The sequence below is a fragment of the Xenopus laevis genome, chromosome 4L (assembly GCF_017654675.1).
Source record: "Xenopus laevis strain J_2021 chromosome 4L, Xenopus_laevis_v10.1, whole genome shotgun sequence".
NCBI lineage: Eukaryota > Metazoa > Chordata > Amphibia > Anura > Pipidae > Xenopus > Xenopus laevis.
In genome coordinates, this window is record NC_054377.1 from 21047576 (window position 1) to 21074594 (window position 27019).

The 27019-nt window shown below is 36.9% G+C and overlaps 1 protein-coding gene and 1 long non-coding RNA gene across 2 annotated transcripts; one reads left to right on the plus strand and one right to left on the minus strand.

Moving 5' to 3' along the window:
* Window positions 1–262: 262 nt before the first annotated feature.
* On the minus strand, window positions 263–10134 carry LOC108713858. The gene is made up of 3 exons (XR_005966891.1): window positions 9987–10134; window positions 8234–8366; window positions 263–955 (listed from the first exon to the last, which is right to left on the minus strand). It is a non-coding gene; the product is annotated as an uncharacterized LOC108713858 (long non-coding RNA).
* Window positions 10135–26817, plus strand: LOC108713467 (mucin-2). The gene is made up of 12 exons (XM_041589612.1): window positions 10135–10170; window positions 10940–11091; window positions 12872–13010; window positions 13520–13630; window positions 15503–15682; window positions 16714–16953; window positions 17533–17689; window positions 20513–20641; window positions 21405–21549; window positions 22116–22159; window positions 24211–24729; window positions 26621–26817. The coding sequence occupies exons 1-12, from the start codon at window positions 10135–10137 to the stop codon at window positions 26815–26817; spliced, it is 2049 nt and encodes a 682-aa protein (XP_041445546.1).
* The last annotated feature ends 202 nt before the right edge of the window (window positions 26818–27019 follow it).

Here is a 27019-nt window from a genome sequence, read left to right on the forward strand (position 1 = left end):
CCACTTTGATGTAGCCAGTAATCAGTATTGCGTAGTTACATGCATTAAAATGAGCAACATTACAAGGGTGCCCAAATTTTTGCACAGCCAGTTTTTCACATTTAATTTCATACAATTGAATAGTGCTTCACTAAAAATCTTTGTTCAGAAAACACCCCAGTAATCAGATGTTCCTTGGAAATGAAAGACATACCACTGTACTCTTTATTGTTGAAAGTGGAGTCAATTATTATGTAGGCTGAGAGGGGTTCCCACACTTTTTCATATGACTGTATATCTATATGTGAAATAGTTATCAATTGTAATGCTGTATACTTATTTATAATTATCTTCCCCGTAAACAGAGAATGTGACTGTTTTTCAACCTACGTCATTCTACATCATTGTGGATACATATTTTGGTCTTCGTTTGGATATCCAGCTCATACCAATTATGCAAGTCTACATGCACCTGATCACAACGTACACTGGTCTCACCTGCGGTAAGTTATATAATTGAAATGAGACTGTTAGGGATCACATTGTCTCTTAATTGTTTTTTACCCATAGACTGGCCTTAGTGAATCATGCTTCACAGTAAAAGAGCATATATCATTCCTTCTTATTTCTAAAATTACTGTATTTAATTATATTACTTTTTACTTTAGGGTACAGTATCTGCTATACTTATCTCAGAAAGGCCCTAACTAGTAATAAACAGTGGTGAACTATAGGGAAGAAAGGTAATATGAAGAGAGAAGAGAGGAGGGTTATTGCCCTCAAAGGTTTCTGTTGTACATAGTTTACAATGTATATAAGTAAGTTTTATCTATCTGAATAGCTAATGTTTTAGCTTGAGAAAGCACAGAAATAAGTTTTAAATTGGAAGTTCAGCTCTTAAAGGTACATGCTGTCCATGAAGGCATGCCATCTCACATCAGCAATATTCCAGTGTCCCACTTTGGTCCCAGTAGAGCTGTAGGGAAATATAGGATATATAAGAACAGTTAAAAAGGGTGTCACACATATAGTGATTTTACTTTTTGTTTTTTTATCATGGCTATGCTGATTTGTTAAAATTGAGACACAAGCAGCATATTGATGTTCAGCAGAGACAGGATAGGTTAAATGAAAAGATACAGATATTATTATTTAGGTGAACTAAAACAAATTTATTTGAAAACAGAAATTCTCATTGGATAGTGGAACAGTTCCCCCAGGCAATCCTTTCAGCCTCAATTGTGTTTTCCTTTTTAGGATTATGTGGGAATTACAACAGCAAACAACAGGATGATTTTATAACACCAGATGGCATGACCGTACAGGATCTCAGTATATTTACATTCTCTTGGAGAAGCCTTCTAACATGCCCACATGTTCCTGTTGTGATTACTGACCCATGCACCAACAACTTTATGAATGGTAAGCATGCAGCTGATGTTATGTATCTTTTTTGTATAAAAAGTATCTGCGTAAAAATGTTTAGCATTTTCTAAGGAAAATACATGAGCTGGAGAGAGTGCAGAGATGTGCAACTAAACTGGTTAAAGGAATGGAAGACTTAAATTATATGGGGTACTGTCAACTGTCAAGGTTGAGGTTGTTTTCTCTGGAAAAAAGATGCTTGCTAGGGGACATGATTTCTCTTTTTAAGTACATTAGAGGACATTATAGACTAATGGCAGGGGACCTTTTTCAATAAAGCGGATCACCATACCAGAAGCCACCCCTTCAGACTAGAGGAACAGAACTTTCATTTAAAGAAGCATAGATGGTTCTTCACAATGAGGGCAGTGAGGTTGTGGAATGCACTGCAGGGGGAAGTTGTGATGGCTGATTCTGTGTTTTTAAGAGGGGCTAGAATGATTACTTGGAGATAGGGATGTAGCGAACTGCCGTTTTGGTGTTCGCGAACGCCGTTCGCGAACACCGGCAAAATGCGAACGGTTCTCGAACAGTTTGCGAACTTCGAACACCCGCTAAATCGTTCGATTCGAACGTTCGAAGGATTTTTCGTTCGATTCAAACGTTTGAAGGATTTTCATCGTTCGATCGAAGGATTTTCATTCGAATCGAACGGTCGAGGGATTTTAATCGTTCGAACGAATGGAAATCGGTCGAACGAATGGAAATCGTTCGATTTTAGCGGTCGAATGGTCGCGAACTCAAATTGCGAACGTTCCCAAACGTTCGCGAACATTAGGCGGACGCGAACGGTCGAAGTTCGCGCGAACTGTTCGCTACATCCCTACTTGGAGATGCATAATATCATAGGCTAGTGTTACAGTATAATAAACTATAATTAGTATAGAGATTTCTATATATAGTTTATGGTAGTATATGGAGGGGTGTGTGAATGGATGCTGGGTTTTAAATTTCCAATTCTGTTTGCACCACACTTATTCAGCTTTAGAAATATAACCATGCACAGGGCAAATATATTCACTTTGTGAACCAATCTGCCTTGCACAAAGTTTATAAATGACCCCCACTGTCTGTTATTTTCCTGAACAGAGCCATATGCACAACAGTGGTGTTCTCATCTGAATTCTGGAACAGGATATTTTGCTGCTTGCCATAGTAAAGTTGATCCAGCTGATTATTTTACGGTACAGTATGTCAATCTATAAGTTGTAGTTGTTACTAGGGTACAGACAGATATGTCATTTTTAATGCAAGTTTACTATTCTGTTCCTCTTTTATAGCACAAAATGCAGGGTCCCTTTCTACTATGCCCTAAAAAAAGTGGTGATAAAATGTTTAGGTTCATTTAGCCAAATTACATTTTGTTGATTATTTTGTGGAAAATAATTTAACACAACCTCTGCAGGTGAATTCCAGAGTTAACCGTACTCTGAGCGTGTTGTGCTTACTCTCAATAACCTTGAGTGAGCATCTGAAAATAAATTTACCTGAATATAGTGGATGGCTATTAAAAGATACTACCTGTTTGTAAGTTCCACTAGTAAAAATATTATTAGGAAGTACAATTCTGTTTCCAAAAAAGTTAGGACATTGTGTAGAATGAAAATAAAAACAGAATGAGAACAAACCCTATAGGGTGCATTAACTTACCTTGATGCAGAGTGCAAAATGCCATTTCGAGCACAGTCACCTTTTTTTTTTCCACAGTAGAATATGTTTCCTTGAATTTTAGCAACATTGTGGGTGCAATGGTTTGATTTGTTTGGCGCAACTGTGCTTTGTCTACCACAGTTATGTCCAATTTGCCAAAATAGACTGAGCTTGCACTTTGACGCAATCTAACACAGTCACCCTGAACGACGGGAAACAAGGTTAGTAATACAAAAGTTGAATGGTGTTGCAGCGTTCATCCGATGCGACGCGACTGTCGAATGCAAACGATTCATGCAACATCTGCATCAGACATGGATGATGGCTGCAACACCATTCGACTTTTGTATTACTAACTTTGTTTCCCATCGCATCTGACTTGACGCGGGAGCTTTGGCACCCAGCGTCGGATCCGACAGAAGCGCACGGAAGTTGTCCGTATAGTGCTACCCTTAAGGAGACCAATGGCTGTAGATCTGAAACTGAAATGTCTCATTCTTGCCTGATTTGAGCTGCTCAACAATTGGGGACTCCTTTGTTGCATTTTTCTTTTCATAATGCACCATATGTTTTCAATGGGTGACATGTCGGAACTACAGGCAGACTAGTTTATTACCTAGGCTCTTTTAGTATTGAGCCATGCTGTTGTAATACATGCAGAATGAAATTGTAATACTTACTAAAATAAGTTACTCTGCCCGTAAACGATGTTGTCTGGATGGCAGCATATGTTGCTCCAAAGCCTGTGTATATTGTTCAGCATTAATGGTGCCTTGCCAGATGTGCAAGCTACCCATGCCATGTGCACCAATTCACCCCCCATACCATCACATATAAATTGTGTGCTGATAACAAGCCAGATAGTGGTGTCCATGATTTTTAAACAGAATTTAAAATTTTGATTTGTCAGTCTACAGAACAGTTTTCCACTTTAACCCAGTCAATCTTAAATTAACTTGAGCCTAGGGAAGGCAGTGGTGTTTCTGGATCATAATGATTTACAGTTGCCTCTTTGCATAGTAGAAATCCACTACTGTGGATGCGGTGATGATATAGTAATGAGCAAAAAGTTTTGCTATATTTGGCACGGTTTGGAAAAAGTTGTGTAGAAACAAAAATGCCCGTTGACTTCAATGCATTTTGCTAATTTTTTTTATGTTTCGCAAGTTTTTGGCAAAGCGAAATTAGACAGATTCACACATCGCTATAACTGTTTTCACATACAGCGTTTTTGGGAAATAACTCATTGCAGAGTTTTTGGAACAAAATGAATAAGGCATAAGATCATGTATGGCTTAAAACAACCCAAAAATGCCATCGCCCAATATAACAGTGCACTTTCTTGTTTTCAGACATGCTTGTATGATACATGCTTGTGCAAAAAGCAGTATGCATGTATGTGTGCCGTGTTCTCATCATATGTGCGGGCTTGCATTGAACAAGGAGTCATAATTACAGGATGGAGAGAAGAACTATGCGGTAAGATTGACCTGTTCCAACCACTGTCTCTTTGCATTGGTTGTCAGATACATGTTTTTGATTGGTCCTTTTTCATTTAAATATGACTACATGTTTTGATGTTTGTCAGCCTATGACTAAGAGCCCCTAAGGCACAAAACACATAAGGCTTTGCTGTGATATTTTTTGCTTAAACAAATACTTTTTAACTACATCAATTTAACTTCATTATCAATTTGAAGATCCACCTAGTATGTATTAAACATTTGAGGACAATTTGGGCTTGATTTGTTTTTAGCAGAGCTTTGGGTTTGACTGAAACAATGTCATAAAATGTGATGGAGTTCTTTAACTTGCTCATTTATACTATTATTGTTTGTTTTCAAAAAGCTTACCTGGCAAACATTTTATTTTTGGACAAAACACAATCCTCCATATGTAATAAAAAGGCACAAAGTTTGCCCAGGAGCAGAAACCCATAGCAACCAATAAGATGTTTTCTTTTAAGAAGGTGATATATGATACCGGTTGATTGGTTGCTATGGGTTACTGTTCCTGGGCAACCTTTATGCCTTTTATTACATACAGTAGCCCCCAAGCATGGTAAGAAAAAATCCAGCAAATGGAAGAAAACAACTATCAATCCCAGAGTGAATTAAAGAACTTTCTTTTCTGACATCTCTTTATTGAACCCAGAGCTCAGCTAATAATAAATCAGCCTTCTAGTTTAAAACATTGGACTGTTATGGATTATTAAAATAATTATTAACAATCAGTTTATAAAAAATAATTACTTTGAACAAACCAATTTTCTTTTTAGTCCTAAATCTTCTGTCATGATTTTTATGGTATAGTGTTTATTACATTGTGTATATTGCACATAATTCATTCTACCATTTATCAGTTTATTCCTGAACCAATAAATGTTTTTTTTTTACTTCTAATATTGGTGTTTAGGCAGCCATATTTTTGCCTGGTCAGGTGCTTTCAGAAAGAGCCAGCACTTCACTATGGAACTACTTTCAGACAGGCTATTGTTTCTCCTGTATCTGAAGCAGTTGCAGTAAAACTTTACTATTTTTTTTACTATTGAGTGCTATTCACATATCTATTAGGGAGCGGTTATCTTGTTAGCTTCCAACAGTTCTGCTGTTAGGGGAAGGGAGGGGCTGATCACTCCAACTTGTAGTGTAGCAGTAAAGAGTGACTGAATTTTTAATAGAGCACAAGTCACATGACTGGGGTAGCTGGGAACTGACAATATGTCTTGCCCCATGTCAGATGTTAAAATTAAATATAAAAAAAAAAATCTCTTTTGAGAAATGGATTTCAATGCAGGCTTCTGCTAGAAGAACACTATTAACTGATGCATTTTGTAAAAATGACAGAATCCCTTTAATGCATCATTATTTTGTGTTTTCATATTTCTTTCTTTGTTTCTTACAAATAAAACAAAAAAATATTTGCTTTCTCTTATTTCTTAGCCACATATGCAATTGACTGTCCTAATTCCATGTACTACCAGGAGCTAGTTGCCTCCTGCCAGCCCACTTGCAAGTCTCTGAGCCATCAAGACCTATCCTGTTCTGTGAATTTTACACCCATTGATGGGTGTGTCTGCAAGGAAGACACATACCTCGCAGAAAATGGGAACTGTGTGATGAAAAAGGACTGCCCATGTTATTATATGGGATTTTATATAAACCCTGGAGAGGAAACAAGCAAGAATGGAATTTCCTGGTAAGCACACTGAATAATTTAAGTACATATTTATGAGAATACGAATATACTGTTTGTTAAGAAACTTTTATCATTACAGATATGATGGTTGAGGGCATGACATGGTGGAATAAATAAATAAAAATAACTATGGAAACTATAGGAGTCAGTGAATAACAGTTTTGTTCACACAAGTTGGGATGGCTTCCTAGCTTTCATCCTAACTCATTTGTTGATATTTTATACATGTATTTATCAGCTAATAATTGTTGATCCTGTTCTTTTCAGTACTTGCATTAATGGAAAGCTGGCGTGTGATGCTGTGCAGAAAATAACAAGTAAGAAATGAAATAGCTGATATTTCATAAAACTCTTGTTTTCATTTTTCTACCTCATAATTATATACACCACAATTACGTTTTAGTGGTCTTGAAGTTGATTGCTTGGAGGCCTATTTATTAAAGGTCACATTTTCTGTTATTAGTACTTGTTGAAACCACGATTAAACTCTTTCTCTAAAACCTTGAATGCCAAGAAAGTTATTAAAACATCCCAATATACTGTAAAAAAAAGTGCAAATGAAAAAAGTGCTGAATGATCCAAAAAAAATAATATCTCTAATACCTCTAGAAAGTTTAGTTTTACGGACAATTACTTGTGAAAACAAAATATGAAAACCTCTAAAAGACTAAACGGTTAAAAAAAAAGGACCAATGTGATCTGCACAGCTCCCTTTAACTTCTATGGGACCTGGACTGCTGTTACATGGGCAAGTTTTGTAGAGATAAATCTCTACAAATTTTTTGATAAAAAAAATTGGGTTTGTGAAAAAAAGGAAATCCAAATTTTAGTAAATTGGATCCATAAAAAACCTAAACATACACAGCTAATTGTTACTGTCAGGAAATGATCTTTAAGAAGCATGTCAAAACACTGCAGAGAAATCCATGTAGCATTTTTCACTTTATTAAGTAAAGTCCAATGACATCACACAACATCAAATTCTATGGAAATGAAATTATAAAAAGTCAGTTCCAAAGTCCCAACCACATGTAAAAGTCCAAATCATGGCAGAAGAGTGACTGAGCAGAATATGCGATATACAGTACAGTAGTCCCTTCTTTTTTCTCTCTGAAAACTGGTGGCTCTGTTTATGCCCCTATTGACCCAGCCTCCCAGCAAGTCCCTGTTTTTTTTCATGCAGTTGAGTGGACATGTATGTCCAACTGCTGGTGCTGCCTATTGTTACTCCTCCTATTGTCAGGTGTAGATTTGTTGGAACCTGGAATAGCTCCTAAACCCTTTTAGATTTTAGAAAGAAATCAAGTCTCCAGTGTTTGTCAGAGATCTGCCACAGTTACCAGTTCCTATGTGTACAGCCAACCAATCTGCTGTACAGTGCTATACAGCTAACAGATATTTATTATTGAATAGAAGTGTGTCTTGGAATTTAGGGGCCCCAATACCAGTTTTGGTGCCACTTTTATGAAACTTAAACACTTTGGTTATCTCTGATCTGTTTTATTATTGCACTCCTTATTGGGCTCTGTCTTGAAGTTTGTTTAATCCTGACCCTGCCAAGTCATTGCAGAACTAATGAGTGCCTTCATTTTTGCTTTGAGAGTTTCGATTTGGTACCTTGGTAGGAGGTCATGTTTGACACTGACAGGATGATACCATCTCACAGACTGCATTGAGATCATTAAGAGGCTTTACAGAACTGTAACAACTTGCCAGTGAGGAAGTCAAACTTTAAAGTAAAGGAAGCTTGGGGACTATAATTACTACACAGTTAATATCTGACGTACTGTATATAACCCCAGTTACAGTTAATATATTTATCTGTTTTATTCCTGTACATGAATGTGCAAGTATAAGTGTTTGTGGTTAAAGAAAAATAGCAATAAAGCTGCTACCATGCAGTTGTGCTACTGTAGTGCAATATATCCACTGATATTTGCAATTATCAGAGCAAGTCATTGTATTCTTAAATCAAAATTACCTGATACAAATTTCCCTTAGCTTTCCCTAGCCATCAGCTTAGCTTGAATGGAAAAGTATCCACCAATAATAATTCCTCCTGATTTCTGTAAAGATGGCTCTGATTCTTTATAAATCCAACTGGAGCTGGAACACTGTAAGAAAACAAATAAACAGCTGGATGTCCTCCATTCTTATGTTTTATTACAGTTTATTACAGTTATATATATATACACAACCAAAATTACACAATAATCACTTTATGTAAGACAACTGCTTGGCATACAGCATTCTCATTGGTAACTTCTCTTGACTATGTAATAAGTTTGTTCAGTTATCTGCGTTAAAGAACTTTAAGCTTTAAGTGTTGGACTGTATATATAATTATTATATCATCTTGCAGGTTGCATATCTCCTATGTCCTATTTTAATTGCTCTACGGAACCTGAAGGAGCTACAGGGATTGAGTGTTTAAATAGCTGCCAAAATCTGCATTTTGCCTGTGTGAGTATTCTTTATATGCTCTGCAACCGATTTTCTAAATCAAGCAATGACCAAGAACTATCATTTTTAAAGCAAACACCATTGTTTTAAATAGAGATCATTTAGGTGCAATTGCTTTTTGTCAGTTTATACCACAGCAATTTAGGCATATAGTAACAACCATCATAAATGTTTTACACCTCTCCAAACAGGAGAGGTAGAAAAAATAACACATTTGAGGTAACAGGGTCGTCGTCTCCTGGGGGTAGACGGGTGCACAGCAGTATTGGAGTCCACACAAAACTGGTTGGTAATGTGCAACTGGCCGCAACCAGTTTTATGTTTTATTTGTCTGGTTGGCAGGAAGACAGGAATCAAAACAAACAAAGATGAAAATAAAACCTTGCCTGTCCGGCACTAACTAAACAATTAGCTCCTAACTAACTAGGTGAGGATCTAACATCCAGCACCTAACAGAAAACGTATTTGTGGCACAGCACGTACTCACATGAATCTGGCTCTCTCACACAGGCCTGCACTGCCTGCTCTTTTTCCCCAGGATTGAGAGAGAGAGAGAGACACACACACACAATCCCTTCCCTACTTAAGGAGAGAGAACACCTGTTCCTCTCTCAGGTGTTGGGCAAACCCGGACCGTCCATCTGGAATCGGATCCCGCCCAACACTCAACACTCTTGTAAACCGGGTCCTTTTTCCAGCTATTACAGCTAGCCACAGACCCGTGAAAAAATGTACATTTACTTGGTTGCTTAAAAACAGTATGACAGAAATCTGGATGATACATACACCCCTTCAACCAATTTCCCAGCATTTCTGTTACAATATATATATATATATTTTTTTTTTTTTTTATTTATTTTGTTTGTTTTTTACAGTTAGTTTTTTGCTCATCATTTTAAGACAATAAATTGGGTATTACCCACATATGCTGTTCAAAAAAAAAATCCAAAATTAGTAGGCGCACACTAGGAGCCTTCAAAACTGTTTTTTTTAAATTGTTCTTATTGAAACCATTAAAAACAGGACAATGTTTCGGTCTCCATCTAAGACCTTTATCAAGACTATAGTTGGTATACAATCACAACATTAAATAGAGTATGGAATAGCCATAGATAGATTATCTATATCTGAATGTTAGGGGGATCACAGCAGGGTTTGCATCATAAATGCAGGCCACTCCAAGGTGAAAGAAAAAACAGTCAATCAATGGCAACAGAAAAGACAGCTTCACTCAGCAACAGAAAAGTCCAACAATAACAGAAATAGCTTACTTCAGCAGTTTTTAGTGTTCAGTCCCCTAAAAGACTAAACAGGCTTGGCTCTGTCAGTCAGCCATTTCACAAAACCCAGCCAGCTCCCTCATGTAGCTCCTAGCGATCCACATACATCTGCTGCTCACTCCCTTAAAACACCCCTTGGATGTCCAGACCACACGACTGGCTGGTTAACCCTCAGGTGTTTCTTAAAGGGATCACTCAGAACCTAAAGAAGGGAGATACATTTCTGCCAATCACAAAATCTCCCCTCCAACTTGTTATATATATATATATATAATTTATTTTTTTTACTATATATTAACTGTGTTTCTGCAGTCAAATACAAATACAGCATGTAAAACAGAAAAACAAATTAAGGGGCAGATGCATCAAGGGTCGAATATCGAGGGTTAATTAACCCTCGATATTCGACTGGGAATCAAAATCCTTCGACTTCGAAGTCGAAGGATTTTGCTCAAAAACTGCGATCGAACGATCAAAGGAATAATCCTTTGATCGAACGTTTAAATCCTTCTAATCGAACGATTCGAAGGATTTTAACCCAACGATCGAAGGATTATCCTTCAACCAAAAAAACTTAGCCAAGCCTATGGGGACCTTCCCCATAGGCTAACATTGGGTTCGGTAGCTTTTAGGTGGCGAACTAGGGGGTCAAAGTTTTTTCTTAAAGAGACAGTACTTCAACTATCGAATGGTGGAATAGTCGAACGATTTTTAGTTCGAATCCTTCGATTCAAAGTCGTAGTCGAAGGTCGAAGTAGCCCATTCGATGGTCGAAGTAGCCAAAAAAACACTTAGAAATTCAACGTTTTTTTACTTCGAATCCTTCACTCAAAGTTAATGAATTGGCCCCTTAGTGTTTAAAAAATGTTGTTCTAACATAGGTTTAGATTATTGTAAAGCCATTTTAATAGGAATAATATGTTTGGTTAATTTGCTTTTCACAGTACAGCACTGATTGTATCTCAGGATGCGTTTGTCCTACAAACATGTTGGCTGATGGCAAAGGAGGTTGTGTCACCAGTGACCAGTGCACTTGCATTCACAATGATATCATATATGATCACAGACAGAGTACCAGAATTGGCTGTTCTATGTGGTATGTGATTAAGATATACAGATATACAAAATGTTTATGTTTATCGGTTTTCAGCACTAGTGATGAAATGTTGATGACAAAATGTTTATGTTATATCAGTTTATGTTATATCAGTTTTCAGCACTAGTGATGGGAATCTGTCCCGTTTCACTTCTCTGAAAAATTTGCAAAACTCAAAAAAAAATGCGTTGAACGGCGAAAAATTTGTGAAATGCATTGAAGTCAATGAGCGTCACAATTATTTTGACACGTGACAATTTTTACACACACAACTTTTTTGTTGCAGCAAATTTTTTTGTCGACAATTTTTTTTTTGCAGCAGAAGTTTCACGAAAAAATGTGTAAGTGGAAAAATTCGGAAATTCAAAGAGAAGCCATGCCTGGCGAATACATTTTCCAATAACTATTAAGTACATGTATAAATGTGTTTGCGAAGTAATGATCGTTCGCCTGAGCGAAAATTCACCTGTTAGCAATGAACTTTTTCGCTAGCGAATTGTCCTCTACGCCTGTTAGTGAATTAGTGATGTCTCTGTGGATGGGATTTCTGCTGAATTTTCTCTAGCGAAGGCCACTTTGCCCTTTATTAAATTTGCTCCACTGGGTAGTATATTGAATCTGCAGTATGCAAACCTTGACTGATGCACTTTACAAAAGTGTGTGATACTTTATGTAATCAGCAGCTTTCAGTATAACTAAAGCAATACCTTACAGCTACTATATTACTATACTGGGGTCCACCAACCACCCCTACAAAAATTAGAAAGTCTATTCTACTTATAGGATCATTTAATCGTATTACCCATTGAATTCAGGAAGCACAGATAATTATAGTAATATAGTTTTGGATAGTACAGTGTTCTATGATGACACCCTAGACAAATCTGGACCAATTCTAACATTCAATAATAAACTGGACATATGTAGTTGATCAGACAAAGCCTTCCCCTGTTTTTCTGTCTGTGACATCATCACCCAGTTACAGGCTGGAGAGCCATCCGATTGGCTGGGCACCCCAGTGCATCCTTGGGAGAGAGGGAGTGCCTGACTTTGGAACCAAATGTACAGGGTTTCCCACAGAACTAGAAAGGGGAACCCCTGCTGCAGCAACTAGAGAGAATCAGATCTGTGGAGAGTGACACGACTGCTTAAAGGAGTTCCAGGAAGAAGGAGAAGGAAAGGCTGCATTTTGCTCTGCTGGAGAAAGTATTTGAGCATTTGGGAGAGTGAGTTTCTATCTCCTGCCTGTGGATATTTTGCCTACTGTGTGTTTCCCCAGGGCGAGGACAGGTCTTGTGCATGTACCTGCCATGTGAGAGCAGCTACTACTTTCAAAGGGAAAGGTACCTACCATGGGGCAGGTAGCACTACCTGGGGACATAACAGCTCTTGGGGAAGGGACATTGAACTGATAAATGGAGTGATTTTGCATTGATACGCCAGTGTGGGACTGTGGCATTGAGAGTCTGTGCCAGGGGTTCATAGTCCACATAAAGTTTATATTTGTTTTATTGCAAACTGTGTGTGTTTTATTTTTCTAGTGGAAATTCCCTGAGGTGTGCTCCTTAGTGTTACCTAGGTGGAGGCACTGTGCTGTAAATTAAAGTTCCCAGTACTTGTCATATGCAAAAGGAACTCAGGGCCCTGGATTGCCAACGGTTAATTGCTATTTAAAGAGACAGTAACCAAATTATGGTTATACACATTCAGGATTGTAATTTACTGTAATAAGGGTTTAATAACAGTCATGTTGCTAAATATCTTTTTGCTATACCAACAGCACATGTAATAACCAGAAATGGGAATGTGAACAGAATGATGTTATGACAGAATGCACAGTATATGGAGAAGGAAACTATATAACTTTTGATGGTAAACAATACCGATACAATGGACAGTGTGAATATACTCTGGTGCAGGTAATGACAAATGTGCATATACAGTAAACAGCTTGACTACAAAAATATAATTTTCATAATACATAATAATACAATATACTGGTATTTAACATTATAGCAATACAAATTAAAAAAGGGGTTATTGCACAGATAATGATTATATCTTTTGGTGGGGTGGAGCTTCTAAACTGTAGCATCTAATCTGTAGCATCACTGTTCATAATTCTTTGCAACTATTAAGCTTTTTGCAAGTTCACTAGTATATATACTAGAAATATTCTGAATTCAGGACTCAGTTCCAGATGGTTGAATCCAGCTTCCATGGTTGGTCAAAATATATTAGAAACCATATTGTCATGTGGCTTTTATCCACTGGATAATGACATGAACAATTTTTTGAGAATTCAATCATGCATGCCTCATCTACACACACATGATGTAACCTTCATGTGGTCTACATTTTGGCTATGAAACTGGGACTAACTGAACTTTTTTTTAATCAAGGATATTATTTGTATCCATCTTTCTAGGACTACTGTGGATATAATGTACTGAATGGAACATTCAGAATCATCTCTGAGAATACCAAATGTGGTACCAGTGGCACAACTTGCTCCAAGTCAATTACTGTTTTGATAAATGTAAGTTCTAATATTATTCACTTTACACACAGCAAAGGTCAGGGTTCCATTTCTGGAAACCTGTTATATAGACTCCATTTTATCTAAATAATTAAAATTTTTAAAAATGATTACCTTTTTCTCTGTAATAATACAACAGTACACTGTATTTGATCCAAACTAAGATTAAAGACAAATGTGTAGTGGAGCTGCAACTCAACTGCAACATAGGCAACTGTGTCAATAAATAAAATAAAAGAACGTCAGGAGGTTCTTGCAGCAGCAAAACAGAACAAAGCTTATTTGTCAAAGACAAATGATCCACAGTGTTATACTCACAGATCCACAGAGGCAAGGTATTGCAGATGTTAAGTATGCCAGGATAGTTCAGCAGGAGCAGTACACCATGGTGATGCAGCTAGGGAAGTTTAAGGTGCACCACTAGGTTGGAATGCTCCATCATGGTGCAGATCCCATACAGAGGAACAGGGGCGATCCTGGTCCATCGGCTGCCTGAGGCAGCAGCAGTTGCTGCTGCCCCCCCTCCCTCAGAAATTCGCTCTTAAAGTACCAGGAGCAGCATTTTTGCTTCCCCTGGTACATAGAGGGGCGCTGCCGCCTGAGGCGACAGCCTCAACTTGCCTCATTAGCGAAGCACCCCTGCAGAGGAATGATCAGGAAGAATAAATCTAAGCCTGATTCCCTATCCAGCTGCAGTTCTTCCACTTTAGGCAGATTCAGAGCCTAGGGGAGAGCTACTATCTACAAAAAATCCCTGTTGGAGCACAGGCTGCTCATTATAATTAACCTCTCATTCTCCTACAAAGTGTTATGAAAGAGTTAACCTGCCACTGACTGGACTCCTTCACGGGGTCCTTGCTCCCCGACTTATAACTAGAGGTACACCAGGGCAGAGCAACTTTACTGGGTCATGTTGAGCTCAGGCTCAACTGAACAGATGCAACTGGGTCAGCAACCTATGGCCACCCCAAACCAAGCACTATGTTAAAGTGTAGGCAAGAAGTAGTCATTGGACTGTAGGCCAATAGCACTAATATGTAAATTAATTAACTAGATACATGGGCATGGGCCTATGGAATCTTAGGGATTTAAAGCCATAGGGACATAATAATCATAATACTAATAAACCTATGGGTCTCTACACGAAAATAAGTACAGTATGTAAATTATTAATTATTCAATAACATATATTGCATAGAATTATATAGGATTCAATTTATAGAAGTTATATTACGCAGAAAAATACATATTAGGTATAATAATAACAAGAACCATAATAAGAATAACTAAGGTAAATGTGCACACAATCCGACCTGTCTTTGGTTAATCTGCAGGTTATAAGATAGTAAAGTCTAATGCACATCTTTTGTTTGCCTTTGCTTATTAAGAGTTATCAAGATCTTAACAGGGCTGCCTATATTATACATCTCACCCACACTGACCGGTGTCAGTATACACTGTAACCACATGTCCAGAGCAGAACATATGGAAAAATAACACATAATTCTTTCAAGACATAGGTCTTGCTTTCAAGATACGTTAAGATGGTTAACTGGTGTGAAGAGGAACCAGGACACTCTCTTACTGCTACCATTAGACAGCACTGTATTTCTGAGGGGCTGGTTTGAGGAAGACACATAGGCATCCCCTTTCCCACCCATAAACAGGCACATCATTATGCCAGGCAACCTAGGGAGCATCCTGTGTCAATATATTTAAACAATCATTAAATACTCACTTTCCAATCAAGATATTCAATTTAAAGTTATTCTAATATAATTATCATGGTTTAGTCTATTGATAACAGATGAATTACAAAATTATTCAGCCCAAACGTAATCCTAAACGTATTTTTTATACACCCCGTGTAAGGATTTCAGACTTGTTCTTAGTGATGGCAACATGCAACTGACTAATTATGGAGATCAGCTGGACTCACCTTTCCAAATTAGAAATTCCAGTATCTATTTGATCATTAAAGTGAGTAATGGAATAGTCCTCGTGTGGGATAAGAAGACCAGCATCATTATCAAAGTTACTCCAGGTTTTCAAGTAAGTTTGAGTTTCACTGTCTTATTTAAGAACTACATAATTTTTCTTCATTAATGGTAATTGTTACAGCAATAAACAAACTGGGGAAAAATAGTACACCACAATTAAAGCGTTTTCTTTTTTTTAAATGATAATAAGAAATTGTCACCAAGGAAATCACGGCCTGACATTTTTGTAAGGGTAAAAAGGTAGACACCCACCCAAAAATAGTTAAATTGTAAAATGTCTATTCAGGGAGATGAAATTACATCTGGAAAACCATCTGGAAACATCTGGAAACCCCAAGGACCTTCTTACATTGGAGAGAGGAATGCAAGGTTTCCAAAAAAAAATTAAAACAAACAAAAATATATGTATATGCCAAAAAATAACCTCTAATGTAAAACAATATGATATTACAAGCTACTGAAGAGTTTCATAACCAAATAAGGCCAGGGATGTAGGCTAAATGTTTTTATACAGGTCATGGAACTCCAGGTATTTATATTATTGATCATTATTTATATCATTATATTTATTATATATATTGTTATATTTTTATTATTGATATGCCAATTTCAGTGATGAAATATATTCATGTAATACCACTAACCACTGATGAAAGGCATCTATAAACATACATTTATATTTCCTCTTTAGGGACATATACTACTAGGGTTCACAACTAGTGGTGCCACCTGGACAGTAAAAATAATAAAATAATGCTTGGTATTTAGTGATATATATACAGTAATTTGTGTCACGAGACTAAATATTATTATTATTTTACTATTATAACACATAATGTTCCTCCTGTTTTAAAATATGGGGATATTATTAGTAAACTTTGAGTTCCGTGACTTGTATAAAGCACTCAGCTTTCAGTGTTGTGCCTTTATAAGGTCATGGGACTCCAATGCGACTTCCAGTGATCCTATTTTACATCAGGGGTGCATCATTCCCTATTTATTCTTTAATTATTTTTATTTCTTATTTTCTTTTTAAATATTGATAAACTTACTGTCCCTTTTTCTTTTTTATTCCTATAACAGAATATGCTCTGTGGGCTCTGTGGTAATTATGATGGAAACTCAATAAATGATTTTAACACAAGAGGCCACTTCCAAGTAGCTGATGTGATAGAGTTTGGAAACAGCTGGAAACTCTATCCAACGTGTCCAGAAATAACATCTGTTCCAGAACCTTGTGAAATCAACCCATTTAGGAAAACATGGGCTCAGAGGACATGTAATATCATCCTAAGTGATACCTTCCAGCCTTGTCATTCTCAGGTACAGCTGTCAATTGCAAAATGATTAATACATTTGAATGAATGTATGGAAAGATAAAGCTATGGCAGAATTACAATACAAAATTTTGTTTGTGTAGTTATTGTATCCTGTATTTCTTTAAGAAGTATTATTAGATTACTACTTACTGCTTTTTATAACTTGTATTTACAAATTTTAATATGATATTAATGGAACTGCCATGATTTATCCCTCTGAATTACATAAAACACACAACACACACTACCATATTACCATATTGCCTCATCTTTACTTAATAATATTGCCTTATCTTTATTTGACTAATAATAATAATAACAATAAAAATAATTCTATACAATCCTGTTTTTTTTGTTGCATTGTTATTGTTTTCCTCCAACTCAATATCTACTGTCTATCAGACATTATCATGAGAATGTATTAGCCCTACTTTAATGCCACTCATACAGCACTTACTAAAATACCTATACTGAAGGTCCTATAATCACTTACTGTTAAAATTGTAAGCATTACCTCTGCAGTAAGACAACAGGAATTGTATGAAAAGAGAATGGCAGTTAACCTCGTGTTCTCCTTATATAGGTGGATCCATACAGCTACTATGATGCCTGTGTAAAAGATTCCTGTGGTTGCAATGAAGGAGGGGACTGTGCTTGTTTTTGCACAGCTGTAGCTATGTATGCACAGGCATGCCTTGCAAAATGTGTCTGCATTGAGTGGCGAAATCCAAATCTTTGCCGTGAGTATTTAAGCAAATAAACAAAAGTGATTTAGGGGCGGACTGGCCCACTGGGGTACCAGGAAAACTCCTGGTGGGCCCAGGTGTCAGTGGGCCTCTGGCTTCTAATCATTTGGCCTATTTCATGGTCATTCCCTATTTCTTTATGGGAACAAAGAGGCTAAATAATGGAAGAATAGAGTATAGTATGTAGAGAAAACAGACTAGGAGAATAAATAGATTGGGGCAGATTTAAGAAAGAGCAAATTGTCACCAGCTACCACTTTGCACATTTTGCACCGATTCGCCAGGTGCAAATTCATTACCACTACACTAATACACTAAGGGGGTTATTTATCAAAGTCCGAAGTTATCTCAATATTTTCTGCTACAAAATCCGGTCAAATCCGTTTGGGTTTTTTGCGCTTATTTATTATTACATTTGCTTTGCGGTAAAAAAATCGATTTTCAAGATTTTTTTATCCGTTTTTCCAGATTTTTTTGGATTTTATTAGATTTTCACAATTTTCTCGGATTTTTCACACGAAAATTCAGATTTTTGCCTGAAAACTTCGGGGTATTGCGTGAAACCCAGCACACTTCAAAAAATCATCGGGACTTCTCCCATTGACTTATATGCAACCTCGACAGGTCTAAAATGCCGGATTTTCTGATTCAGATTTTTCCATCCTCTGGGTTTAATAAATTCCAGAAATAGTCAGATTTTAAAAAAAAAATCACAAATTTTTCGTGATTTTTGCATTCAGAGTTTAGTAAATGACCCCCTAAAATGCAAAGTTGCATCCTGGGCGCCAAACACTGGTGCCTTTTCACTAGCGATACTTCTTATGTGCGTTTATGCCTAGTGAAAAGTAATCTACGCTAGTAATCTTACGATTAGATCAATTTGAATAGGACGGGTACATTAAAGTTGTATGGACGTCTTTATTAGAGATAGGTGCAAATGCTTGAAGTGCCCACTTTTTATTACAAATGTCTAAGAAACCTTAATAAAGACTAAAGAGATCATATAATGTCCTAGACATGAGCCCACTGTAAAATGTTCCATGGCCCTCAATTGTCTGGGGAAAAATGTTAACCCAAAAAAGTTTGTTAGGACTTTTGCAGGCAATCCCGCTTAAAAAAAGGAAAAATTGCCAGTGTTTTTTCAATTTTAATGCATTTTCGGCAGACATAATATGATGTAAGTGACATAAGATTAAGGAAAATGAGTTTCATTTTAGCAGTTTGCCTGGTCTGAGTTGGTGAAGTCAACTTTGGCGAAAGAGGTAACGTTCAGTAAAATCCGCACTTTAGAGAATTTGCTGAGTGAAAAGTCGCCTGCTGATAGAGTGTGAACGACTGCTACCGATGGTCTCTTTCGCTAGCGAATTGTCATCTGCGCTTGTTAGTGAATTGGCGATGTCCCTGCGGATGTTGCTAGCGTTAGCCACTTTACCCTTTAGTAAATGTGCCCTGTTGAGTGAGGAAATGAGGTATAATAGTTTGGAAAGTGGGCCCTCAGCCTCTGGTTTTCTGGTGGGTGCCTGACATCCCAGTCTGACTCTGTTTAGGGGGAACACAGATAAAGCTGTTTATTGTAGTGCCTTACACAACATGTTTTTGGCCCCTCTATGTGCTCTGTATTAAGTGCACAAATACACTCCACTCAGCTGATATGTCCATCCATAATTGTAACGGCCTATAGCAGCTTTAAAGTCATAACATATGTCCATCAATAATATCCATAAGGTATCATTGTCCATCAAAAGTACATAACCAGTCTTTGTGCAAATAGAGCAATAGGGGCACATTAACTAAGGGTCAAATATCAAAGTGCTAGCACTCAAAGTTTTTTTTAAAATTAAATTTAGCAGTTTTCGATCAAATTAAAATCATTCGATCGTTCGTATAAATCGTTTGAATTTAACGATTTAATCGATCGATCGAACGATTTTCAAAAAAAACCTTTGACTTTTGGTTTAAGGTGGCGAAGTGTCGAAATCGAAGTTTTTTAAAGAGACAGTACTTCGATTTTTGAATGGTTGAATATTCAAAGTTTTTCCAATTCGAATAGAAGTCAAAGTCGAATTTGACCTATTCGATGGTCAAAGTACCCAAAAATTACTTTGAAATTCAATCACTTCGAATTCATTTCGACCCTTAGTAAATGTGCCCCATAGTGTCCTTTAACCAAATTCCTTTTTTCAGGTAACATATAATGCATGAGATGCATGAAATGCCTCAAATATACCTGTATTTAAATAAAACCAGTTATACAAGGGACTGCACAAACCTGTGCCTACCTAACAATACTATGGGGTTAAACATATTGTTAATTAAGAGGGTTAGTGTAATACTGTATATGTTAGGCTCTCAATGCTTTTTTGTGCACCAGTTTAATAAAACTTAATTACAACTACTTGCTAGAAGTATCATTCATATCAAATGATGCAACTACAGTAATTCGTACTTCTGTACCTGCAAGAGAGTTATAGAACAAGATATTATAAATAATGTTGAACACTCCACATATCAGTCATACCATTGTGTATCAGGGTACACAATCTGTTGGTCCATTCCCCCTCTATCTCCCACTGCAGTGGGCAAGGCTTATTATATCAGTGGGTGCGGTTTATCCTAGTGGGTGGGGCTTATTATTTTCCAGCAGCTCACATACCATACTTTCACATTTTTAGGCCCAATTCAAGCACTGTGCTTAGTAGCCTTTGCACAACAGTTTGAAGTATTAGTAGTATTTAGCAGTATTTTCTTAAATCAGGTATCATGTGCAGCAAGCACTCTCGTATGATAAACACCGATGCATTTCTTGTGTCTCTACAGCGGTCTTCTGTGATTACTATAACAAGGAAGGAAATTGTGAATGGCACTACAGAGCATGTGGACCAACCTGTATGAAGACTTGTCAAAACCCTTCTGGAATATGTACAACTGATCTATTTAAAGTGGAAGGTAAGCCTAAGTATTTACTTTAGTTAATTTAATTCATTGGCGATTTGACTGTGTTGCAAAAAGTGATCCCTGTTTATACTGATGTATTTTATTGGGTTCCTATTCAGTGTGTAACTATGATATAATTATTTTGATCAGTTAATTTTGAAAGATGCATTACATATGAATATCAGCAGAGATGGAAGGAAAAAGGATATGTATTCAATAGAAGAGAAGAGAACAAAAGAGAGAATTAAAAATATGAAATAATCTTACTGATTAAACTTGAAGACATATGAGATTAGCCCCCCTCTTATTTCTAAGGGTATTTAGATTCGATTAACAAAATCATATGTAGTGTATTCATAAGGGGAGGAAAAGCCCACAGAGCTGTAATGTATCTCATTATAATATACTATGTTTAAGCAGGGGCGATCCTGGCCCCTCCGCCGCCTGAGGCAGCAGCAGTTACTGCTGCCCCCCCTCCCCCGGAAATTCACTCTTAAAGTACCAGGAGCAGCATTTTTGCTGCCCCTGGTGCCTAGTGGGGCGCTGCCGCCTGAGGCGACAGCCTCAACTTGCCTCATTGGCGAAGCACCCCTGTGTTTAAGCAAGGCAACCTCTAGGCAGAGGAGCATGTGGACTAAATGGTTAATAATGAGTAACCATGTGATTCAAGTGAATAGAAGCCAATGGAAAAATTCTGCCTGAATTTTTCATGCTGGGTATAGTTCAATGTATATATTTTCTATCAAATATAAAATATGTTCTTTCTTCTCTCAAGGCTGCTACCCAAGTTGCCCACCCAACAAGCCATTCTTTGAAGAAATTGGCATGACATGTGAAGCAGTGTGTGGCTGCTATGATCAGATGGGTAAATACTATAAGCCAGGAGAAATAGTAATATCCTGCAACAACTGTGAGAGCTGGTAAGTCAATACCCACCCCCCACAAAAAAACTTGTTTTTTACTAAACACATTTTATCTAGTTATGCTAAATGCCTATGTACTCTCACATACTCTAAAACACAGGCTCATTTCAAGAATACTTTCACATCAGAGCAGGGGGTAGTATGAAGTAGTATGTTCTTGGATGGATGCATTTTACAATCTACACTACAGCAGGGAGAACCAGTGAATGGTTTGGCAAGGGGGATGTGCCTGTTAACCATACTAGTTATAGAGTGTAGCAGAGAAAGAATGTTGAGTGGAAGGCCAATCAGCAGGACATTTCTGTTACAGAAACATGACGTAATTAGATAATTAGAGGGCAAAAGACTGTACTAATCCATCTTCCATTAACAGAAGCTCTTTTTTACAAATGTTGCAGGTGGGCAAGGGAATGTGAGACTGTTTAACTGATATATATGCTGTTTATAGTAAAGTACATATTATAATACATTGCAAGTATAGTTAAACATACTATAGATGTTCCATTTTTGATGTAATTTCTATATTACAATATGTTTACTTACATTCCATATTTCTGTTACAGTCAGTGTGCAATGGGAACAATTGATTGCAAGTATGATTTATATGGTAAGTTACTAATGCACTGAACAGCTGAGGGTAGAATGTGACCCATTCTCATAAGGCAATGGCCCTAAATACCCAAACTTATTCCTGACTGCTTGACGACTGTTCAACTCCCTTACCTAAAGAAAATCTAACCCAATTTAGAAAACCAGACTGTCTAGATAGTGTGGGATCAGTAAATAGGAAGTAAAAACCAGAGCCAAGGACAAACTCTGGGACAGAAGGCAGATTGCAGAATTAATTTAAAATGGTTAAGTATAGGCAAGTAGAAAACTTACTAACCAATCCAAGGGCCAGCATCAGCTACAATCATCACTGTTAAAGGCCATGCAATTCAACAGGGCCATAAGGCCTTGGGAGACTTAGCCTTATGCTAAGGTGATAATCTGTTTATATAAACATTAATATTATTTTCAGGTGTAAATATATATATTTATGCAAAAAAAGTGCCATAAAAATCTAAGAATTGAATTCAGAAACTTAAGTAACAGTTCAGTGTAAAATAGATTAGCTGTGGGAAATAAAAAAAAAATATCACTTTAGTTAGTTAGCCAAAATAAGCCTGGAATGACTGGGTGTCTTACATAATAGCAAGAACACTAGTTCCAGCTTTGCAGTTCTCTACCCTCTTAGTTATTCAGTAACTTTAAGAGGGGTCAAGTGCACTGCTAGTGCAGTGAACAATATTGTGCTTGCTGCACTAGCAGAGCCAAAGTTCTGTTTTAAAAAATGGAAATTCAGCTCTTAAAGTTACGAGAGGCGGCTTTTTGCCTTCCCCTGGTAACTGGCTGCTCCATGCCACCTGATGCAAGTTTCTCATCTTGCTTCATGGCAGGAGTGGCCCTGGCTTTAGTTGCATGAAAACCAGGTGTACTGCCAAACAGAGGCTCTTGTAGGCTGCCAGTCCACAAATTAACAAATAGCTAACCACAGCCCATATTTGGCACCCCAGGAACTTTTTGCATGCTTGTGTTGCTCTTCAACTTCTTGAATTTACTGTAGCTCTAAGTAAATAGTTTTTCTTCAACTGGTTTCTTTTTCTCTGTTCACAAAGAGATACTGATGGCCAACTAAAAAGCAATCAATAAATCTATAAAAAGCAGTTGAGATTTACAAATATTTTTTTTCCATTTACAATAATGTGCCTAATTTTTTTTTTTACCAACCTAGAATTTCCCCATATAAGAGCCAATCTAGAATTTTCCCATATACGAGCCTTGCATTAAGATTAATTCAATGTTTGTTTTTCTTTTTTGGACACAATCCAGTTGACTCAGTTCGCAGTTGACTCGGTTCTGGAGAATTTTGATCTTCTTTGATAATTGATAATGAATTAAACACATTCCTGACTGGAATTCTCCTGTTTGCATTGTATTAAGCCTGCCCCGATGTCTTTTTCTAAAGTATATTATATTGTAAAATATGAATTATTTTTGTGACTATAACTTAACCATGATGTAGTTATGACCTGTTATATATAATTTAAAATTAATTAAAATCATTTTAACATTTTACATAAAAACAGAAAAGAACATTTGTTTACTATTATGGTATAAAAAGAGACTTCATCATCCCTTGAATCAAAAACAAACTCATGTGTTCGTTTTTCAACATGACAATATCAAAGTATTGCTTTTTGTTCTACAGCTTGTTATTGTGATTACAATGGAAGAATATATGCTTACAATGAAACAATATCCAGTACTTATATTGGTCAAGATATCTGTCTGACTGCTATCTGTGGCGCTAATGGAACAATTATCGGAAATACTTACCCATGTACTACTACACAAATACCAACCACCGTAAGGGTTTCAGTTCCATCTACAACACAAAAAGGTCTGTTGGATACTAAATCTTGGTTAATTCATTTTTGCATGTAATGCTAACTGCAAATATTTTGTTATTTTTAAATACTGCTAGCATCTTAAAAACTGCTTAAAATGCACACATAAATTAACACCAGATGTATATAATTAATTCACATTTTGTTTTAAATATTGTTAAGGAACATTTTACAGCTCTTGGTTAAAATTTACGACTTTCCATTATAGTATCTACCACAACAACTTGTAAGCCTGAAGTCTGCATATGGTCTGATTGGATCGATATTAGCACTCCAACAAGTGATATATATGGTGGGGACTATGAAATACTTGAAGCTATACGGCTGAAAGGCTATAAGATCTGTGATGTACCCAGGGATATACAATGTCAGGCTGTTGAGTTTCCATCCACCCCAGCAGAAATGGGTCAAAAAGCAATCTGTAATGCCAGCGTCGGTCTAATATGCCACAATGAAAAACAAATTTATGGGCAATGCTTTGATTATAAGATTAAAGTCTTGTGCTGCCAACCCAGTACCTGTAAAGCATCAACAATTGTTCCTACCACAACAACGGTACTGGCGTCATCACAGTCATCTTCAGCTAGAACATCCATAACAGCATCTGTTACATCCAAACATGCCAGTACAGTTACATTGCACACATTATCAACTTCAATAAAATCTACAACTGGAACTGCTATAACTAAGTGTGCATGCACTTCAGATGGAAAATTATATCCTCCGGGTAAGATTTGCTTAAGCTCTATTTTTTCCTATTATTTTATTATTTATATGTATTCAATAAACCTTCCTACTAATATGGTAACTGGCTGCCATTTCCCATTCATGTCAGTTAAGTTTAATGGGTCACTATGCACACTATCCAAATAACATCTACATATAGGATTGTATTGCTGTATAGTAATGATTTATTACAAGAGGTGCAAAGTCTCTACATAGCTGCACACGTTATAACAATAACTTGTTGACAAATTACCATTTGGTTACTTGTTTGGTTATTGTATCCGCGGTTCACTTCAAACTACCTTTTAAACCAGTTTTAGAACATCAGCCACAAATAGTGATGGGCGAATTTATTCACTAGGCGCGAATTCGCAGCGAATTTGCGCGATTCGCCGCCAGCGAATAAATTCGTGAAACGCCCGCGAAAATTCGGCCGAAAAAATTCGCCAGCGTCAAAAAAAATTTCGCCGCATCAAAAAAAAAATGGGCGCCGCCGTCAAAAACGAGACGCTGGCGTCGTTTCACACTTATTTAGGGCCTGAGCTGCCTTCCCCACCTACAGTATGTCTTATTTCAGGGACATTTTATTATATACACAACTACTTCTATTTTACTCAAAAAGGATTGTGAGAACTTATGTTTCTTGTAAAATTGGTCTTCAATTACCCATAGATTGATCATATACTGTACTGGAAATCTTTACACGAACCATGCCTCCTTGAAGGAAAAGTAACACCAAAAAGTTAAAGTCTTTCAAAGTAATGAAAATATAATGCACTGGTGTGTTTGTTTCAGAAAGTCCAAAATAGTTTATATAAACAAGCTGCTGTGTAGTCATGGGGGCAGCCATTCAAGCTGGAAAAAAATGAGAAAAGGCACGGGATACACTGCAGATAACATATAAGCTCTGTAGTATACAGTGGGATTCTTCAGAACTTATCTTTAATCAATTCTGTATCCTGTGCTTGAATGGCTGCCGCCATGGCTACCCAGCATCATGTTAAAATAAAGTATTGTGGTCTTTCTGAAGAAAACAAACCAGTTCCACCAGTGCATGGCAACAGTGCATTATATTGTCATTCTTTAAAAACACTTTTATTTTTTGGTGTTAGTGTTCCTTTAATGAATTAAGTTGATATGTTGTATCTGATGTTCTAAGACAAAGTGACCGATTTAAAATATAGTTTGTAGTAGCCCACAGGTACCATAACTCCATTACCAAACTTTGTGTTGTTTGATGGTTCAACACTTAAGAAACCTCTTAGAAGGATACAAGCCTACCTCAGATAACATAGTCCAAATGATGCTGTCATTACAAGTATCTAGTGATGGGCGAATTTATTTGCAAGGTGCGAATTCAGGGCAAATGTTTGCATTTTGCCACAGGTGAATTGGATATTGGATAATGCTAATGCCCTCTTACGAAACGAAAGCATGTGGATTTTCCTTCTGAATTGTCGCTGGCATAAATATTAGCGTTTCATTAATTTTTCACCCGTTTTTCGCAGGAAATTAGCGAAATTTGCAGCAAAGCAAAACTGGACTAATTCGCCCATCACTAAAGTCCACTGTTACTCCCGTTACATAAAAGAATACCTAATTAAGAGTTACTTGCACTGTACTCCTTAGTTAGTTAAAGATGTGAGCTTTTAAACTTGCATAGAATAAAAATTATGTTTTATGACTTTGGTTTTTTGTAAACAGTGCCCACTTTTTTATAGATTGGAAGGTGCAGTAATTTTGGCCACTCTCTTATTGGATCTCCTTAATAGTACTTTTTTGGTTTTGAACACTATTCAGGTTGGTTTAGTAGTAGAGGTAGGAAAGGCACACAGCCTTACTTTACAGTCTGGATAGTTGTCCCATAAATATTTTACCTGTTTCTGTTGCAGATTGTATAATATACACAATGACCGATGAAAATGGCTGTGTAACTTTGGTCAAATGTAGTCATACCTGTGAAATAATTAATGAAAAATTACCATGCAATAGAACAACAACAACCGCTGTGTCTACAATATCTACAATCTCAAAAGCAACATCTATGCCTTCTGTTACCCCTACATCCCCAAAAGGTATGGTGGATTAAACATTTAAGAATATTGTTAAATTTTATGGGGTTCATGGGTGGGGGGGACATAAAATGTGTCCAGATGTCCCTTTAATGTATCCTTGTGCGTATGTTTGTTCTTCAGGTTTGAATATTTTCACTTGATTACTCTGGAAGGGTGGGCAATCAGTGGCATAACTATAGAGGTAGGAGACCCCGTGGGAGGATCAGAATGCAGGGT

Bases quoted from the DNA above. Each gene is read 5' to 3' on its own strand.
- LOC108713467 (XM_041589612.1), top strand. From the start codon at position 10,135: ATGTCCAGACCACACGACTGGCTGGTTAACCCTCAG. The intron at 17,690-20,512 runs GTGAGTATTTAA...GTGTCTCTACAG, and splicing joins GCGAAATCCAAATCTTTGCC to CGGTCTTCTGTGATTACTAT. The intron at 21,550-22,115 runs GTAAGTCAATAC...TTTCTGTTACAG, and splicing joins TGCAACAACTGTGAGAGCTG to TCAGTGTGCAATGGGAACAA.